Source organism: Sturnira hondurensis, unplaced genomic scaffold, assembly GCF_014824575.4.
Source record: "Sturnira hondurensis isolate 20B ecotype Veracruz unplaced genomic scaffold, ASM1482457v3 Scaffold0016462, whole genome shotgun sequence".
In the NCBI taxonomy this organism is placed as follows: domain Eukaryota; kingdom Metazoa; phylum Chordata; class Mammalia; order Chiroptera; family Phyllostomidae; genus Sturnira; species Sturnira hondurensis.
Window position 1 is genome coordinate 10,197,750 of NW_028089093.1, and position 19,318 is coordinate 10,217,067.

The following is a 19,318-nucleotide window of genomic DNA, read 5'->3' on the forward strand; positions in this document are numbered from 1 at the left end:
CTGTATTTTAGAGCACAAATAACAATTATATAGGAAAATGGCCTAAAAGCAGGAATCAACAGTTTAGAGGAGTTACAAAATGACTCTAAATCATATAAAAAATTCTCAGTCTTGCTCATAATAAAATTGAAGATGAAAATGATATATTATTGTTTTAAATAATCACAAAATGGGAAATTTTTTTTCCTGAAACATTGAGAATAAGTTTCTGACCTAATGTCCATAACCTCCAAATGATTAAGATGTACATTAAATTGTGTAGATCAGAAACTGTTTTATAGGAGGGTCCTGGCAGAGGGTGGTGAAGGGTGTACAGTGAAACCCAGGCTGACTGTTGTAAAATGAGCATAGGAAATTGCGGCAGAAAAGACTGGATGGCTACGTGCGAAGAGGCAAGTAAGTGTGTGTTGACAGATGAAGTGTAAGTGGAAAGATCGTTTTAACCTATCGTATTAGCAAAAAGTCACATTTGACAATATCTTCTGTAGGCAAGGCTGTAGGAGAACAGACCTCAAATACTGCTGGTAAAAGGAAAAATACTAAACCCTCACGGAGAATGAGTTAGCAGAATATAGAAAAATTACATATGAATTTACGTTTTGACTCTAATCCCACCTTAGAAAATATCTCAAATAGACTGGCAAAAATATAAAAAGACACATATGTACATACACATATTTATTGCAACATTATTTAACAGCAAAATTGAAAATATCCATAGGAAATGAAATATTTGTACCTAGAAAAAAATGAGACACTTCTCTATATTATTATGAAATGATTTCCCAGAAAGGGAGTGGGGGAGAATGTGCATACTGTGTTATCATTTACTTGATCAAGGAAAATAAAACTCAAAAGTATGTAACAACATTTTTAAAATTTTGGAGAATCTTATGGATTAAAGTGAGTTAAGGCGTATTGACCAGCTGCACAGTATGGCTTTTACTTAGATAATGATTTGAAAAGCAAAAATACTTAAGAAAACGGTGTAAGAAATTTTATCATTACTGGGTATATATGATTACGTTAAGGAATGAACGCGATGTTTTAGGTATGTAACTTTGTCATATTTTAAGAGTCCTTTAAGAATAGATAAGAAAACACAAATAAAATGATATGTTATTTGGCATATTCTTCAAAATAATTTAGGTAGAGGATGCTATAAATGAAACAAAATTGGCTATGAATTGTAATCATTGAAACTAGCGATGTGTACATGGGAATTCATTGCATTAATCTCTTATATTTATATATGTGAATTTTAAAATAAATATTTTCTATTCAGGAAAGTATATGCCTCATCATAATAGGATTATATAGTTGATTTTTTCAGTTGTAATAAACTACACTTTTAAAATAACAATTTTAAAATAATTATGGAATTATTCTAAATAGAATAATATAGTAAAGATATTAAGAGTGTCATTGCCTTCACTCCAATAAAAATCTAATCAGCTAGAATACATGTTTATCAAATCTACTCATTAAATACAAATTAAAATATTTTCTTCTCATCGCTATTGCAGATGTCACCCAGTCTTCAGTCTTCAGTAATTTGCTGTTCTCAAAATGCGCTGTTCTTGTACACATTTTTCCCTTTCCTTGTGATATTGCCCCTGGCTGGAGTGTCTGTCCTTTTTCTTCCTCTTCTTTGGCTTTCCTTTGCCACAACTGCCTCTTTGAAATCTCTACCCCACCCTAGTATTCCCTGCCTTGTTTTCCAGTGCTCATTGTTCAACACTCAGTCTAGGCTTCACCCTCACCCACCATGACCCTCCCATAAAGTATTTTCTTGTTTGTGAGTAGTAAGCACTTTCTCTCTTCCCTGTGACAAAGGATTCCCCACAGATTCTCACTTATGAGCTTCATCGGGCCAGAAACTATGATTGTTCTCCATAATTTATCTCTAGAACTATTTTATGGCTGTGTAATTATTTAAATTTATAATGTATTTATCTAGTGAGCATTGAACAAATTTGTGCTCGTCTACCTTTTAGATTCAGGAGAGGTCACAATTGCCTATCCATTGGATTATGAAAATGCAGCCACCCCACATTCTTGGGTATTGTATTTTAGAGCTTATGACAATGGAAGAGTGCATTCCACAACTGGAATGCTCACAGTGATTCTACAAGATCTCAATGACAATCCACCGCAATGCATTCAGGATATTTACACGTAAGTTACAGACTTGGCTTCAGATCTTGGCATAGAGAGAAAAATAAATGGGTGACCAACATAAACATTTCTGGAATGAAGAGTGCACTCTTTGCTCCTTCATTACTATATTTTAAACAATTTTCAGCTTCATTTTTTTGCCTGCCTGATACAATTGAATCTTTTTAAATTTTGTTTCAAAAATGTATAAAAGTGAAAGTTAGAAAAGACTCCAAAAGATGATTTTTGTCTTACTCCTGGTCTTACTCCTTTGCCACACATTATATATGGCAAAGATATGATTCACTTTTTTAAATTTTTACTGACATTAATTTAAAGATTGCTTCAAAGCCACATGCATACAGAATCCTTGGTGTGGCTTTTTTAATTATAGAGAGGTTTGAAAATGCAGTTATATGTTATTACCATTACATAAATAGAGTACCAAATCTCTAAGATTTTATTTACTCACAAACTTTATAGCTAATTAGTAGAAAACCAAATCCCGAAACACAAATTTCCTGGTCTTTAGTACAGTTTTTCTACAGAATAAAGAAAGAAAATTGCTCAGAAAAATTTTAACTTAACCTGGGAGTATTCTGATAACAAACTCTTTTTTTGGTATTTTGGTTATATAGCTCATTTCAACAGTGTATGTAATAATCCACACCTGGAGGAAGCCATAGAAATGTGTGCTTTATATCATGAAGCAACAAAAGACAATGTGGATGGAATTAAAATTAACTATAGGGAGTAGAACTTTGCCAGGCCTGCAAGTTAACAGTGACAACTCCAGCTTAATCACAGTTTTCACTGACGTAGCAGAAACAATGTTTTAAGCAATACCATAAAAATGTTTTGGTGGTCTACTCTTGAATAATTTAATTCTTGCTTAAAATAACGCTTTACGAATATTATTGCAGGCACATGTCTGAGCACTTTGTAGTTACAAAACCTAGTCCAAAATCCACATAGAGAAACACTGCCATTGCTCTGTTGTACTTCAAAAATTGACTTTTAGTTCATAAACGTTTTGTCAGAGATAGGTTTTACCCAAAAATACAGAGGGTAGAAATAATAAACAGTAATTCTACAGCCACCCCAATTGTAGTTTGCTCTCACCTTCTATTCTAGCTCATAGTCTACAGATTCTTTTTGGAGGCAAATTAGAAGTTTGCTAACAAATTAGACAATTTACATTTTATTCCACTATTTTTTAAACCCAAGGTATTTTAATTAATTAAAATTAGAAATATCATTTTAAAATAATTACAATTACAACTATCACTGTTGGTCAGGAAACTTAACACAAGTTGCTCTAACAAAAAAATAAAATAAAAAAAATAGCAGTGGCTAAATGCAATAAGCATACCTCCGTTGCTAATGCAAAGGGCAATAATGGTTGCTCTGCTGAGCTGGCTCCGCTGAGTTGGCTCCGCTGAGTGGCACTGCTCCATGCTATTGTTACCAGATGGAGGCCTGGCCCCGAGTGGAGTGGGTCTGCCTAGGGCAGGCCAGTAGTGTGTGGGTTCTCGACTTCTCGTAGGAAAGATTTCACACCACCAGTCCAGGTGGGGACAATAAAGCAAGGGCTTAGCATAGAAGTGGCAACAAGAGAGCCGAGACAGGACTGCCTTTGCTCACTGGGAAGTCAGAGAAAAGAAGGCGTTGGGGACAGGTTCAGGGGATTCGCGCTACTTTACGGTAGCAATGACTGAACAGATGGGTGAAAAACACAGCTGAAACAAGGAAGGAAAATTGGATTTAAGGATAATTTGAACTGGGACAATGAACCCTTAGGCCTGGACTTCTGTTATCTGACTGTTTCCAGCTGCATTGTTTCCTGTTCTTAGCCCCCAGTGTGGCTCCACTTGACATCTCAAAGCAGTATCCTCACAGAACTCAGTAACAGTGATCATTTTGTCAGAACTCAAAATTTCGATACAGTAGCTCTCTGCCTGAAAAACCAAAGTATGGAATGATTTTAAGTTACTTTCCGGTCTAAGATTGATAGAAAATCATGAATTTGAGATACAAACTGCCCTTATATTACCAATGATAGTATATGTGTGTTTTGGCTGCTTATTAATCCAACCTAATAGCAGGTCATTTTCCCTTGGCCTTAGCAAGAATGCCAAATGATTTATTATCTTTTACAATTTTTAACCAAGACTATAATTTTATTATTGACAGAAGTGGTTATTTAAAATACAAGCACATTAAGAATTTTAATTAAATGTTATCATCTGTATAAATGTAGATTAACATGCTGCAGTGCATATTTTCTCCTGTTTTCTCGTTACAGAATTGAGCTTCCTGAAAACACCCCAGCAGGGACTCTTGTGGTTTCTCTAACCTGTACGGATGAGGACGGAACTGTTCCGAATAACAACATCACTTATCATTTGATCGTAGATGCTTTTGCAAAAGAAACTTTCACCCTAGTGAACAATAAGCTGAAAGTAAGTATTTTAAAGTTGAGCTCTGACTGTGTCCCCGTGATTAACCTTAGATAACATTTTTTATTGTAATAAAATTCTTAATGAACTACAGTAGTTCAAATAGCTAATGGCAGAATTTGTTCCTGTCTTTTTAACTGGACCTTAACTTGCCAACAAATTTCTTACTTTGGGATAAATGCAGGAATGCAATTTTGACCTAGGGAACTGAACTAGGAAGGTTATAAATGTCCTAGAACAAATGTTTCTGTGTTAAAGCACTGGTTATTTCAATATGCTGAAATTATTGTAATTGCCACTTTATGTTAAATAACATAGAACAGAATAAATACACATATTTTATTGCTTCATCTTGGAATATAAAATAGCTTAAATATTCTACCAATTCAGTAAATATAAATTAAATTTTTAGTAATGTTTGGGACCAATGCCATATTATATTTTGCTGTATTCACATATTTTTAAATAGAGTAGGAAGGGTTGGATTAGGCATTGTGTTCAACCAGGATTTGTGGCTAATATCTGGGTGTTATCATGACAAAAAATTGCTCATCTAACCAACTAGCTAGACAACAGACATGGTCTGGATAAGTAAGACAAATACATGTAATAAACAGGTTTGGGCCTTGCTTTGACACATCCCTTGCAATTGGACTGCTTCCCAAGCTTCAAGGTGCATTTCATACAAACTCCTAACACCTTTCCTATTCGCAGCCTCACACTATGATGAAGGTACAGAGAATTACTGTCACAACCTTAAAACAATGTGCTGTCTTTTACCTCTGGCTTTCAGTCTTACTGTTCACACTGTTCATACTGCTAAAAAATGTTCCCTAACGCTTTTGTGCCCGATTTCCCATACACTTTTGCACAACTTTCATAACGTTGTTTAGACAGCACTTCATTAGCAAGCCATCCCTGATATTGCTCCCTCTGATCTGGGTCAGGTTCTTCTCTCTGGGTTCTCACAGCATTTTGTATCTCTTTCACCGGAGCACTTACCACATTTCGGTCTTCCTAATGAGACAGGGAAAGAAAAAAATGTTATTAAACTCATGTCTGGCACATATTCAGTATTTGTGAGACATGTTAATCAATGACTAAATTAATGAGTAATAAATGAACAAAATTAAACTGAAATAGTTTTGTAAGACATTGACAGGAATTAGTAACAAATAACTTCCAAATGCACTAATGCCGCATTCTCACAATTCTTTGCAACTAAAATTTAATTGTTAATATGACCAGAAGGTTGAAACATACCCTTATTAACTATATATATAAATTTGTATCTCAATAATTATAGAAAATAATAAAATATAAAAAATATTTTGAATAAGGATATTGTGGCACTGTGTAGTATTTCTTTGGTTCTTCCCTATTCAAACAACTTTCATTACTAATAAAATAAATAAAACAAGCACACAAACTCTATGAACAAACAGCAACAAGAACAAATTGTTGTACAGGTCCTGCTCTAAATTTGACAAAAACATAAAGCCTGTTTTTGTCAATTTTAGAGCCACACAGATTTCTTATAGCAAAATTGAAGTGGATCATGATGACTTTTCTTATCTTTTTATGCAAAGTTTGAAACGCAGTTAGAAAGTTTGACCTCCTTCAAAATTACTGATACATGCTATAATCCCCTTTTTAAAAAATTACATCATGGAATGAGAATAATGGTAGCTTACTTAATAGATTATTATGTTCAGAAAGGGTTATTAAAATGGCTACTTTCTGCCCTGGCTAGTGTAACTCAGTGGATTGAGCGCGGGCCCGCTAACCACACAATCGCGGTTCGATTCCCAGTCAGGGCACATGCCTGGGTTGCAGGCCAGTTCCCAGCAGGGAACTCACGAAAGGCAACCATACATTGATATTTCTCTCCTTCCCTCCCCCTCTAAAGATAAATAAATAAAATATTTTTAAAAAATGGCTACTTTCTTACCTTGCTCTAGCAGCTGAATAAGAGAAACCAGTTTGTATAAGAAAATAATCTGATACAGTTTTAATGCTTAGTGAATAAAGCCTTTATTATAAGAACATGGAACATATATTTGGCTTTCCAACAATGTTTGAATTTTAAACTCAAGAAAGAGCATAATTATGATACTAATTTTTAAAAAATAAAATCGATTAGTTCTTAGCCATGTATTTGCATATATATTTTGTTAAGGGTAGAAAAAAAGAGTTTTAGCAGTCACTCAAAACTAGAATTTTAATAAGTACCAAGAGTTTTATGTTAAAATAATGAATGAAGCTCAAATACTAGGATATATCAACTCTGAATTTATCTTAATTCACTGAGGAGTGACCTTCACCAGAGCACCAGTTATAATCATGTCATTTTAGTGTTGAACAATGAACTGCTATATTATGAATCCAAACTATTTCATATACGTTTAACTTACTAATAAAATAATTTAAATTTTTTTCTTTATATTAGCATTGCTAATAATGTATTTTGTTAGGTCATTACTCTTTAATGAGCCTTGACTTGAAAAATCAGCATAATATTTTTATTAGGCAATTCATTTAAGTTACTATTTTATGATATAATATTTAATATTTACAAGATGACATAATATTTTGCAAGTTATGACACACCGTAATAAAGCAAACCCCTGAACCCGTCGCCTCTCTTCAGAGCTAGAACATCACTAACAGCTGTGTTGCTGCTGGCCTTTCTCACCCTCCCTGCTAGTTCCTCAAAAGCAGCTGATATCCTGAATGTTGTATTTGTCATTGTTTGGTGGGTTTTGTAATTTTATTATCCACATATACATTCCTGGACAATATTGTTGGCTTGCTAAGTTCTTGAGCTTTAAAAAAGTGGTGTCATATTTTATTCAGTCTTCTGTGACTTAATATTTTTTGTTTATGTTATGTCTTTAAGAGTTATCTATTTATGGTGAGCATCTATCTATCTATCTATCTATCTATCTATCTGAGTATCATCATCTATCATTTACCTACTCTGGTAGCTGTACTGTTTCTTTATATGCCTTAATATTCCATTGTGTGACTACAATTCTCCCATTCATAGAGATTTGGATTTCCTCCTGAATTTTAATTAAGGTTATAATGAACATTCTTCTGTGTTCCTCTTGGTGCCCACATGTAATACCTTCTCCAGGGTTTACACTTCAGAACAGAACTACCTTGTCATAGTATATGTATAAGGTTCAGTTGTTCACCTCAAACACCATTTCAGTCAATGAAGACCACATATATGGCAGTGGTTCCACAATATTTTAATAGAACTGAAAAATTCCTATGCCCTGCTGACATCACCGCCATTTTAAAATGGCGCACAGTGCAGTTACTCGTGTGTTTGTAGTGATGTTCGTGTAAACAACCTACTGCATTGTCAGTCACATAAAAATACAGCACAAAGGATAGTACATAATTCTTGATAATGATAATGAAAAAATACTAGTTTATGCATTGATATGCTATACTTTTATTATTCTTTTAGAGTGTACTTTTCTACCTATAAAACAGAAGTTTGCTGTTTAATGGTATGCCAGTTATGCTGACGGTGTCTTATACTTTTCCCATTTCGGGCTTCTCTTGATCACATCATTTCTCCTGTGCTGATTTAATCTTCTGTTCTTTTCTCAGTGTGGCCCTACCTGTAGTGTAGTGACCGGTAGTGCTGAAATGTTTTCCAACATTGTTGCATCACTTCACACTCTTATCAGCAATGTGTAAGCATTGCTTTTGATCAATATCCTTATCATGATATCTGATGTTCTTCTGCAGTTTAACATGATTTTTGCAGATTAGTAATGAGGTTGCACATCTTTTTATACATTCACCATTGTGTGAGAAAAAAGACATGAAATACTTGTGCTTCCTTTGGCTAAAAAGCATGAGCATTATTAACTCATTCTTCTGTTGTCTGTTTTCCTTATTGGTTTGTACGGTATAGTCACATATTCTGGAAAATATAGTATATTTTCCTGGAAATATTTTCAAGATCAAGGTCAAGGTCAAGCAAGTGACCTTTCTTTTTTTTAAGATTTTATTTATTTATCTGTAGAGGGGAAGGGAAGGAGAGAGCAGGAGAAAAATATCAATGTATGGTTGCCTCTCCTGAGTCTCCTACTGGGAACTAGCCTGCAACCCAGGTATGTGCCTTGACTGGGAATTGAGCCGAGATCCTCTGATTCACAGGCCCGCGCTCAATCCACTGAGCTACACCAGCCAGGGTATAAGTGACCTTTCATATTTAAGGTTTGTGTACACAAAGGAGCTAATTTTGTGATTTGCAGTAAGACAGGAATTAAATCATTTTTTCATCATTTGTAATAACACTTCCACGGTTTTTTTCCCAGTGACCTACAGTGCCTTCTCTGAGGGTTTGTGGAAATTTTTGTATGTTTGTGTGTGCCTCTCATCATTTTCTTATTGTAGATATTTTCAATGCTCAATTTATTTCTATTTTTTCACGTTATTTTAATGTGAATAGGATGAGAAAAGGCATGTAGCAGGGGTGTCAAACTTATTTTCACCAAGGGCCACCTCAGCCTCGAGGTTGCCTTCCAAGGGCTGAATGTCATTTCAACTCTAACAGCTAAGGAGTAGTTACATTCATGCAATCCTAAAATTATTTCGGCCCTTTGAAGGGCACCTCGAGATTGATGTCACCCCCAATGAAAGTGAGTTTGACACCCATGGCATACAGTAAATTAACAATAACATTATCAGTGTGAATTATTAACTTCCTGACTGATACCTGACTCAGGGCCATCAGTGTTTTTCATGCCACCACTCTCTACACTTAGAATATAGATTACAGAAACATCGGTTTGGAAAATACTTTACAGGTCCCCTGATATTCTACTTCACCCATGCAGAAACTATTCATTTCCATTTGACAACTCATTTACAATACTCAATTTTTATAATTCTTGGAACATTATAGGATTTTAAGAAAATAATGCTATTCCCCTATGCCTTTCTGCACCAATTTATCACCTAGCTGCTATACATAACTTCCCTCCCTAGTAAGTGTTGGCTGTTTGTTAAGGGAAAATAATGTGAGTGGCTAAAGCACAAAGAAGACCTCAGCAGAACTGGAGGCACAGCACACAATCACATTCCTTCCATTCCCCTGGATGGCCTTAGACCTACTCTGGCTATGGCCACCCTGACAATTGTGTGATTATGCATGAGCTGGGAAGGGGGAGATTCTTAACATTGCCCTTTTTATTTAACATTATGAAAGATCCTGAATGCATCGTGCCTGCTCTGCAGTCCTTCCCAGGAGAGTAAAGTGAAAGGGCAAAAATATGAGGTACTTTGACCTCTCTCACAAAGTGAATCTGGAATTCCATTTTTGAATGGTATCTAATCCTGCAGGTTAAAGCTTGCTTCTGAGAAATTATTCCTACTGATACTAATACCTAAGTCATGTTTAAATGCAAATAAATTTGTGACAAGTACTTTTCAAAATCTTAAATAACCACCAGTGTATCTATTTATTAATAAAATGTATGAAATAAGAAAGGGGCAATCTATGGCAAATGAATTAGTGTGAACAAATTGAAAATGTAACCTTAGTTTTGCTAACAGTGTACTTCTATAATGAGATAGTACTTACAAAATCCAAAATATATGGTAATATTATCATAATTTCTGCAATAAAATTATGATTTATTTATTGTACAACTTTGCTTTCATGTGTGGAAACCACTAGATATGTGTGATTTTGAGCACCTGAAATGTGACTTGCAATGGATTTTAGAGAATTAGTATGGACAAGCAAATGCAAATGTCATCAGTATTTTTTGATGCTACTAACATGTTAAAATGATACTATTTTGAACACAAGTAATTAAAATATATTGTTAAAATTAATTTTACCTTAATTATTATTACTATTTTAATTTTTAAAAATGTGGTTCATAGAACTTCCAAGACTACGTTGAAAAGGAATGGAGGTTGGGGACATCCTTGCCCTAAATCTGATCCTAGTGGGAAAGCTTTGATTTTCTATTATAACGTGTAATTCAGCTATAGTTTTTAAAGATGTCCTTTATAAATAGGAGAAAGTTCTCCTATAATCCTAGTTCACTGAGAATTTTTATCACAAGTGGGTATTGGATTTTTCAAGTGTTCTTCTGCATATATTTATAGAATCATGTGATTTTTCTCTTTAGCCGTTTGCTATGTAATGTTACTGCCAGAAAAATTAACGTTATGTATGTGGCTTGGGTTTGTGACTCATGTTACTATTGACTACATCCCTATTGAACAACACTGTATAGACTGACATTTTTGCAAATTTTTATTTACTACAGTATACAATATCTTAGTTTTAGATTCACATAGATGATAAAATAAATGTTTAATTAAAAATTATAATCATCAATGTAATCTTTTTATTTGTAGATTGGTTCTACAAATCTAGATTATGATAATGCTATTTTCGCAGGAATGCACTTCAAATATACATTGTTTGTGAGAGTTTCTGATGAAGGAAGTCCTGTATTATCAAGTAAGAAGTTATTAATTTAAAATATTTTGAATTATATAAAATAAAAAGTAATTAAAAATTATTTTATAGAAGTTTATTGTACTTGTGGATATTTTGAAAATCCATTATAATAAAGTATATACATTATTGCTCTTATATTAACTTATTTAGTGCAGATGTACTACCATTTCAAAAAAAGAAAATGCAAATAAAAACTAAAACATGAGTGAAAGAATGATGTCCAAATATTATTACAGCACACTGAAGCTATTTTAATGTATTTTCAAAGTCTAACTTTTCTGCATTCTTTATTGTTTAAAAGATTTCTGGAGTGAATTTATTCTGCATTAGAATTACTAATATATTATCCTAGTATAATATGATACTATGATAATATAAAATACTATGTATAATATGTATACTATGTATAATATAAAAATTCCTTTATATTTTTGTATTATATTGTCATGGGAAGTATGTTAGTCACATTTCAGTTAGTGACCAATGTATACTCTTAGAAACTATGGACTTCATTTCAGAACAGTGGCATTTATATATACACACACTGAAAAAGGCAGTTGTTTGGATGGGTATTCAAAATCAGGGCATAGAGCCTTTTAATCCTAGACTTACCTTCAAATGCTCTGTAATTGAAAAGGTAAAATTTAATAATAGAACTTAACAATATAGATATATGTGTATAATTTAAACACTTAGACTTAGTATATAATGTTAATGTTAATTAAAAAGGAAAGAAAAAGAATTATAGAAGACAAATAATCACCTCAGCTACATGTATATGTACTTTTTTCTCCATAGAAATTATCACAATCATCCTAAGTGTGAGTCGCATAAATGAATTTAATCCAATTGGACCAACATCGGCATTTACCTTCAATATACTAGAAAATAGTCCATCTGATACCCTAGTTGGAAAAATTACATTTACAGATGCAGACTGGCCATTTAATAATATAAAATATACCATTGTTGGAGGCATTTTAGGATCACCTCCCAAATTTTACATTGAACCAGACACAGGTATTGTAAAATACTGATAACAGTTGATAATAAAAATAATGAGCCCATATGTATTACACTAATTTGAAATTTATTTTGAGAAATTATGATTGTTGGAACATCTTAAAAAAGAACTTTCTTTTATTTTTTTTTAATTTTTTAAAAGATTTTATTTATTTATATATCTTTAGAGGGGAAAGAGAGAGGGAGAGAAACATCAATGTCTGGTTGCTTTTTGTGCGTCCCCTGCTGGTAGTTAGCCTGCAAGGAACTGGCCTGCAACCCAGGCATCTGCCCTGGCTGGGAATTGAACTGCGATCCTCTGGTTCGCAGGCCCGCGCTCAATCCACTGAGCTACGCCAGCCAGGGCTAAAACAACTTTCTTTTAAACTGTGTAATGTTCATATTGGTTTGTGAGCCGTATCCATAAATTCTTAGTTACTGCAGAAAGAGCACCAAAGCTTTGGCTTTTACCAGATAGATCTTCAGAATGCCAATGCACATGTGTTTCTGTCAAATGTCTAAGATTGTATAACAGGTGAGTACATTGATATGCAAATTAATACCTGTCATTATTTTGCTGTCAAATTACATGCTGGAAGTGTAAATATATTACCCAAGTTGATTTGTATTAGTTCACTTCCATGTGTTATTTTAGTGATTATTTCATTTATAAAGTTTATAATTCAGCATAAAATGAGGATATTTAGCAATCCTGGGATAACCATTCTCTTTCCATTTTGGTGTCAGGAGTGATAAAGCTATTGGATTCAGTAGACAGGGAAACTGAATCACACTACAAGATACTAGTGAGAATAACAGATTTGGACAACGATGCTCTTCCCGACCCCCTCAGACAGAGGCGGGGGACTGCTCAGGTGACTGTCAATGTTCTGGTAAGAATGAGTCACCATTTTCTATGCTCTTGTTCCTTAGGTAGCATTTCTTGGGAAATAAAAGCAAATGATAATTGTGAATAGTTAAAGTATGGTGCCCTCAGCATAGACCTAATTCAGAGAATAGCATACTGGGTTCAAAAACATTGTAACTGTAACACAACAGTTATAAAATTGTTGTATGTAATTTGTGTGATTTCTGAATTTGTCTCACAAACGTGATCTTAGGCTAAGAGTGCCTGAAATTTAAAGTCCTATTTAATAAATTGTTGGAAAACTCATTTTGTTGTTATGCAGACGCCCAGAAACAAACAAATCTATGTGGCAGGGGGGTCTAACCTTTTGGCATCTCTGGTCTAACACTGGAAGAAGAGTTGTCTGGGGCCGCACATTCAATACACTGTGACACATAACCGCAAAAAAAGCTTCATAATGTTTTAAGTAAATTTGCGATTTTTGTGTTGGGCACCATTTACAACCATCCTGGACTGCAGGTTGAACTCCCCTGTTAGAGTTTAGGGAGTTATCCTGTTTGATACTCGTAGAAAGCTGCTTCTCTGCTTATTTTTGTTCTTTCCCTCTCTGGTTTTCACTTAAGAAATATGTTAGTATTTTCATTAATCAAGATTCTGAGAGATAAGTTATAGACACTCAAAGACATGAAGTATAGAGGCAAGAATCTCCAACATAAATACTTTTTTTTAAATATTCAAAGCAAAAATATGTTTGGCTTGGTATGTTGAAGACTCACATCAATACAATTCTGTACATTGCTTTTACTGGGAGAGAGATAAAAAAGTGCCCTTAATAGTTAATGCCAACTTGTCTTTACCTTATAACTTTGTGCTCCTTCTTGCTACTTGAGAGCAGTAAGAATTCCAGCAGTGGATCTAATAAAACCGGCAATGACTTCTAATAAAAACAATTTAAAATCAAAAGCACTGTTTAGTGTCTGTGCATATTCCTACGTGGTGAACACTTTCATATGTGTTTTTGGTGAGCTAAAATCCTTACTGGTGCCCGTGACTCAGTGTTACAATCCCCAATATAGGCTCATTATGTCTGGAAAACACAATAAACCAGGCCAAAATTCTCTGTGGAGAGAAATTTAATAAAGTGACTTCAGTGGTTTCAACCATGACTCAGAGGATGTCCCAAGCTGCAGAACCTGCTGTCTTTAGCAAGCTTTCAGTAATACACCCCCAAGTGCACCCTGTGCTGCATCGTGTGTTTCAATAGCTATCCTTTCCGCTTGCACTTCTACAACAGATCATTTCACCTTTTATTTTGTCTGTGAACGTCGATATTTAGATAGATATAGAACAAAAGATCTTTATTTTTCAGCCTTAAAAGCATTAACATTTCTATCTCCTTTGGGGCAAGAAGAATTTATCCAGGAATGAATACTCAATTTCTTGGGGCTGGGTGAAAGGTTATACATTTCCCACCATAAAACAGGTAGGTTTACCTGTTGCCTAAAACATTGTTGTGGCATTCAAATACCTTTTTTCTGAAGATACTTCCAACCAAAATTTGGGCAAAAGGTGTTAAAATATTTTATTCAGAAAAATAAGACCAAAATTTTCAAGTAAAATACAATTATTTTTTATACTACATTTTGTTCCAAGAAAGATTGACACTTATATAAAAAATAAACACCATGAAGCAATACTATCATACTTAAATTAAAAGTAGGTTAATGAACCTAAATTTTATCTGAAAGAATGAATAAGACAATTTTCTACATATTATAAAATAAAGGATGAATAATGTTATAGACTTGAATGTTTGTGTCCTACCAAGTTTCCCGTGATAAAGACCTAATTCCCAGTGTGATGAAGTTTGAAGATGAGCTTTGCAAAAGTAAATAGGATTAGATAAGGTCAAGAGAATGAGGCTCAGGTTGATGGGATTAGTTTCCTTATGGAGGAGATATCAGAGACCTTGCTTTCTCTCCCCCTGGGAAGAACACAGAAGGCAGACCTCTGCATGCCTGTAATCAAAACCTGCTGGACTTGCTCATCTTAGGCTTTCTAGCTTCTAGATCTATAAAAAATTGATTTCTATGGTTTAAGCAACCCAGCCTATAGTATTTTGCAGTGGCAGCTAAGCAGGCTAAGACAAACACCAATTTGTTTCAACAAATTTAAAAATCTTATGAACTGTGATATTAAAGGATATATTGCTAGTAAATAATGGATCCATAGCTAGATCAAAGATATTTATTAGGAAGTAATATTTACTAGGATCCAAATATAAGATTATATGTTAATGATAAATTCTCACATAAATGGAGCTAGAATAACTAGTATACATAGAATAATAAACTCAAGAGCATGTATACAATCTACCACTATATCCAAGATGAGCTCGTTTCAACATATATGTCAAAATATTTTGTGAGATGAATTTTGTAGGCATCATTAGCTATTGCCAAATTCAAACTTGTTATTTTCAATTGATTAGTTGAACTATAGCTCTTCTTTCTGAAATACTGTCTTCTTGGGTTATGTTTCTAAGATAGTTCAGTTTATGATAATAAAATGCACTATGACAATCAAGTAACTGGTTGAAACGTACATATTTCAAATAGGAGTTGGGGAAATATGCTTTCACTTTGACAAAATGAGGCACCAAAATTCTAAGAAATATTTTTAAAAGAAGTGAAGAACATATCCCGTTTTTACTCTATAGAATATTATTGTCTTTTTTTAATATAAAAAGTTAATCCCTAACTACCATGATTCTCAAGGAAATCAGAAAATCTTCTCTCTTGGTCACTGTGGTTTCTTAGTGACGTCTATTCACCTGCTGTTGTGCGTGCACCATAACATGTGCTTTCAGGCTTCTGGGTGGTGCCCTCGATTTAATGTGTTCTTTACTCTCTTCTGCACCTATTGGTGTTCTACGTATCCTTTTTTAAAAAAAATTTGCAACAGCATGGATGGAACTGGAAAGCATTATGCTGAGTGAAATAAGCCAGGTGTTGAAGGACAAATACCATATGATCTCACCTCTAACAGGAAGCTAAACAACAAAACAAACAAGCAAGCAAAATATAACCAAAGACACTGAAATAGAGAACAGGCTGACAGTGACCATAGGGGAAAGGGGAGGGAATTTCAGGAGAAAAGGGGAAGGGTTTACAGGAACAAATATAAAGGACACATGGACAACAACTAGGAAGGGTGGAAATGGAAGGGAGGGGGAGCACAGGGGGTGGGTTGGGATGGGAGTAATAGTCAGAAAACTGTACTTGAAAATAATTAAATAAATTTAAAAATTTATTTTATTCTTGTCTATTCTATTAGAGTTGTTCCAATTTTCTCCCCTTTGTCTTCCTCCATCCTGACTCACTCCCACTCCCACAGTCTATCCCCACCCCATTGTCCATGTCCGTGGTCATTCATACATGTTCTTTGACTAGTCCCTTCCAGCTCTTTCCACCATTTCCTCCTCCCCCTTTCCTCTGGCAGTTGTTACTCTGTCCCTGTTCCCATGCATCTGGGTCTATTTTGCTCATTAGTTTATTCTGTTCATTAGCCAAGTGTTGAAAATAGCTTAAGTGCCCATCAGAAGATGAATGGATTAAAAAACTTGTTCATCTACACAGTGAAATACTATGCAGCAGAAAGAAAGAAGGAATTCCTACCCGTTGTGACAGCATGGATGGAACTGGAAACTCTTAGGCTGAGTGAAATAAGCCAGTGGGTGAAAGACAAATACTATATAATATCACTTATAAGAAGATCTAATAAACAAAATAGTCTATGTATTCTTTAAGGGCCAATATATCCCTTGTGTATGAAGCCTTACTTTTTAAATAAAATGCCAATATTGATTGGAACTGTATCACAAGGCCTGTGTTCACATGGTGGACTAATTTCTCAGCTGTCTAAAAACCTGGAGTCTGGGACAGTTTCTCTTATCTGAGGTACATATCACCCACTAACATACTAGTATGAAAGATTCTCCTGGAGTTGCGAGACCAACACATTTGTTCAGAATGTAAATTGTAGAAAACACAAATTAAGCCATGAAAGAACAGACTGACGGTGTCTCCTGCCTCTGTTCAGCCCAGGAGTTCCCATGTCAGCAGGATTACAACGTACACAATTTATCATTTCTTTCCATTTTCACCTACAAGATAAAGTGCATATCTCAAAGAATATTTTGGCAAAAAAATCACCTTGGAATGTGTAATAAACTCTAACAAGTTAGTCTTGAACACCACAAATGGACTATTAAAGAAATTAAGGGAAATTTCTAGGGGCCAAAATAAAAAGAGGATACTCAAAGCTGCCTATTATCCTAGGATCATCGTTGTTTTTTCTTTTTTTGTAAATAAGAAGCTTAAAAAAAGAGGTTTGTGTTTTTATAGCTACTTGGAAATAGGAAATAAAATTCTGGAAGCAAGAAAGGCAGGGAGTTGGAATTCCTTCTAACAAGAGGACCTTCAATGATAAAAAATAAAGGAACACTTACCCATCTAGGCCTGGGCTCTGAATTCAGGGGAAAAAAAGTGTTCCCGGAAATTTAAAGTAAACATATTGAGTTTGAATTACCTATACTACAAAATATTAGAAAACCTAAGAGAAGACCTTAGAAAAAAGTGGACTGGGGTGTTTTCTTCTTCAAATTCGTTGAAGAAGGCCACCACATGCAGAGTACATGTGAGTAACCAACCACACACAGTTACTTTATGCCCAGTTCACTGGCTGCAGGCTGAAACCACTAGGGTGAAATAGATTGGTCCCTGAGTGTAAAGCACAGCCCAGCACACTTTTGCAAAGTGATTCTGTGACCAGAAATGCTTTGCTCACCTGGGTTGTGGAGTCTACTTGTGACTCATGTACAGATGATGATATGACAATGCTGTGGTTTTGTTTTGTATCAGGAACCTGCTAGATGTTGTCATTTAGCCGCTAATTATTAACATATTGTAAAATGTTAACTTTATATGACTAAAGCAACATAGTAACTCTAGTATTGGCATATTCAAGGGTGCTTTTGAGAAGGAACATATGTTAAAAATAGCTACATTGTTAATAGATTGTTTGTCTAGTGGAAATGATTAGAATTTGTTGACCATGGGGTTTACATGGCATTTGGTCTTAAATCATGTAGCCATTCTGAGTATTTTAGCAAACTGCACAGTAGTCAAAGTTAAATGCAGTCCTGACATTTTACTGTAGTGAAAGAAGCTGGAGGTCATTTAATAATGTGTTGGTTGAGAAGTCTGAATTACAAGAATCCAATCAAGTTGCATTGCTATGTGACAAGGAGACTCATGTAGTACTTAAAAAGCTGGAGAAATATATTCACTGAAAATTGAAAAATAGCATTGAGACTAGGTGCATCAGATAAGTTCCAACAGACTTTTTCTCCTTTTCATTGAATTTATTTGGCTGACACTGGTTAGCAAAATTATATAGGTTTCAGGTGAACAGTTGCACAGCACATCATCTGTACACTGTGTTGTGTGTTCACCACTCTAAGTCAAGTTTCTTTTCATCACCACTTATGCCCCTGTACTCTCTTCTACCTGCCCTGGCAATCACCACACTGTGCTCCATGTCCATGAGTATTTTCTCTCTCTCTTTTTTTTTGCACAATCCCTCCACAGCTCCTCTCAGTCCCTCGTTTCCCCAATTGCTGTCAGCCTGCTCTCCATCTATAAATCTGTCTCTATATTGCTTGTTAGCTGTTTGTTCATCAGATTCCACATATGAGTAATATCATATGGTACTTGTTTTTCTGGGACTGTCTATTTCCCTTAGCATAGTACTCTCAAGGTCATTCTGTACAGTTGCAAAGAGTAAACTTTCCTTCTTTTTTATGGCCAAGTAGTTTTCCATTGTGTAAATGTACCACAGCTCTTTTATCCACTTATCTACTGGTGAACACTTGGGCTACTTCCAAATATTGGCCATGGTAAGTAACACTACAATGGACGTAGGAGCGCACATATTCTTTCAAATCTGTGTTTCTGGTTTCTTTATAAGACAGTTTCATTTTTAATTTTTTTGAGGAAACTCCATACTGTTTTCCACAGTGGCTGCACCAATATGCATTCCCACCAACAGTGCACTAGGGTTCCCTTTTCTCCACATCCTCACCAACTCTAGTGATTTATTAATGCTAGACATTCTAACAGATGTGAAGTGATATCTCATTGTGGTTTTAATTTACATCTCTCTGATGGCTAGTGATGTTGAGCATCTTTTCACGTGTCTAATGGCCATCTGTACAGTCTCTTTGGAGAAGTTTATTCAGTTCTTTTGTCTATTTTTAATTGA

The 19,318-nt window shown here is 34.6% G+C and overlaps 1 protein-coding gene across 7 annotated transcripts in view; it reads left to right on the forward strand.

The window, feature by feature from the left end:
- Window positions 1-19,318, forward strand: part of LOC119000988 (protocadherin Fat 4-like) — a 119,675-nt gene that overhangs the window by 45,920 nt on the left and 54,437 nt on the right. For 5 of the 7 annotated variants that reach the window (XM_037066154.1, XM_037066157.1, XM_037066155.1 and 2 more), the window contains 5 exons: window positions 1,998-2,178; window positions 4,463-4,619; window positions 11,019-11,124; window positions 11,923-12,144; window positions 12,874-13,019. In XM_037066154.1, coding sequence (XP_036922049.1) covers window positions 1,998-2,178; window positions 4,463-4,619; window positions 11,019-11,124; window positions 11,923-12,144; window positions 12,874-13,019 — 812 coding nt within the window. The remainder of the gene's footprint in view (window positions 1-1,997; window positions 2,179-4,462; window positions 4,620-11,018; window positions 11,125-11,922; window positions 12,145-12,873; window positions 13,020-19,318) is intronic. The other 2 variants (XM_037066156.1, XM_037066160.1) reach the window with 2 other exon arrangements.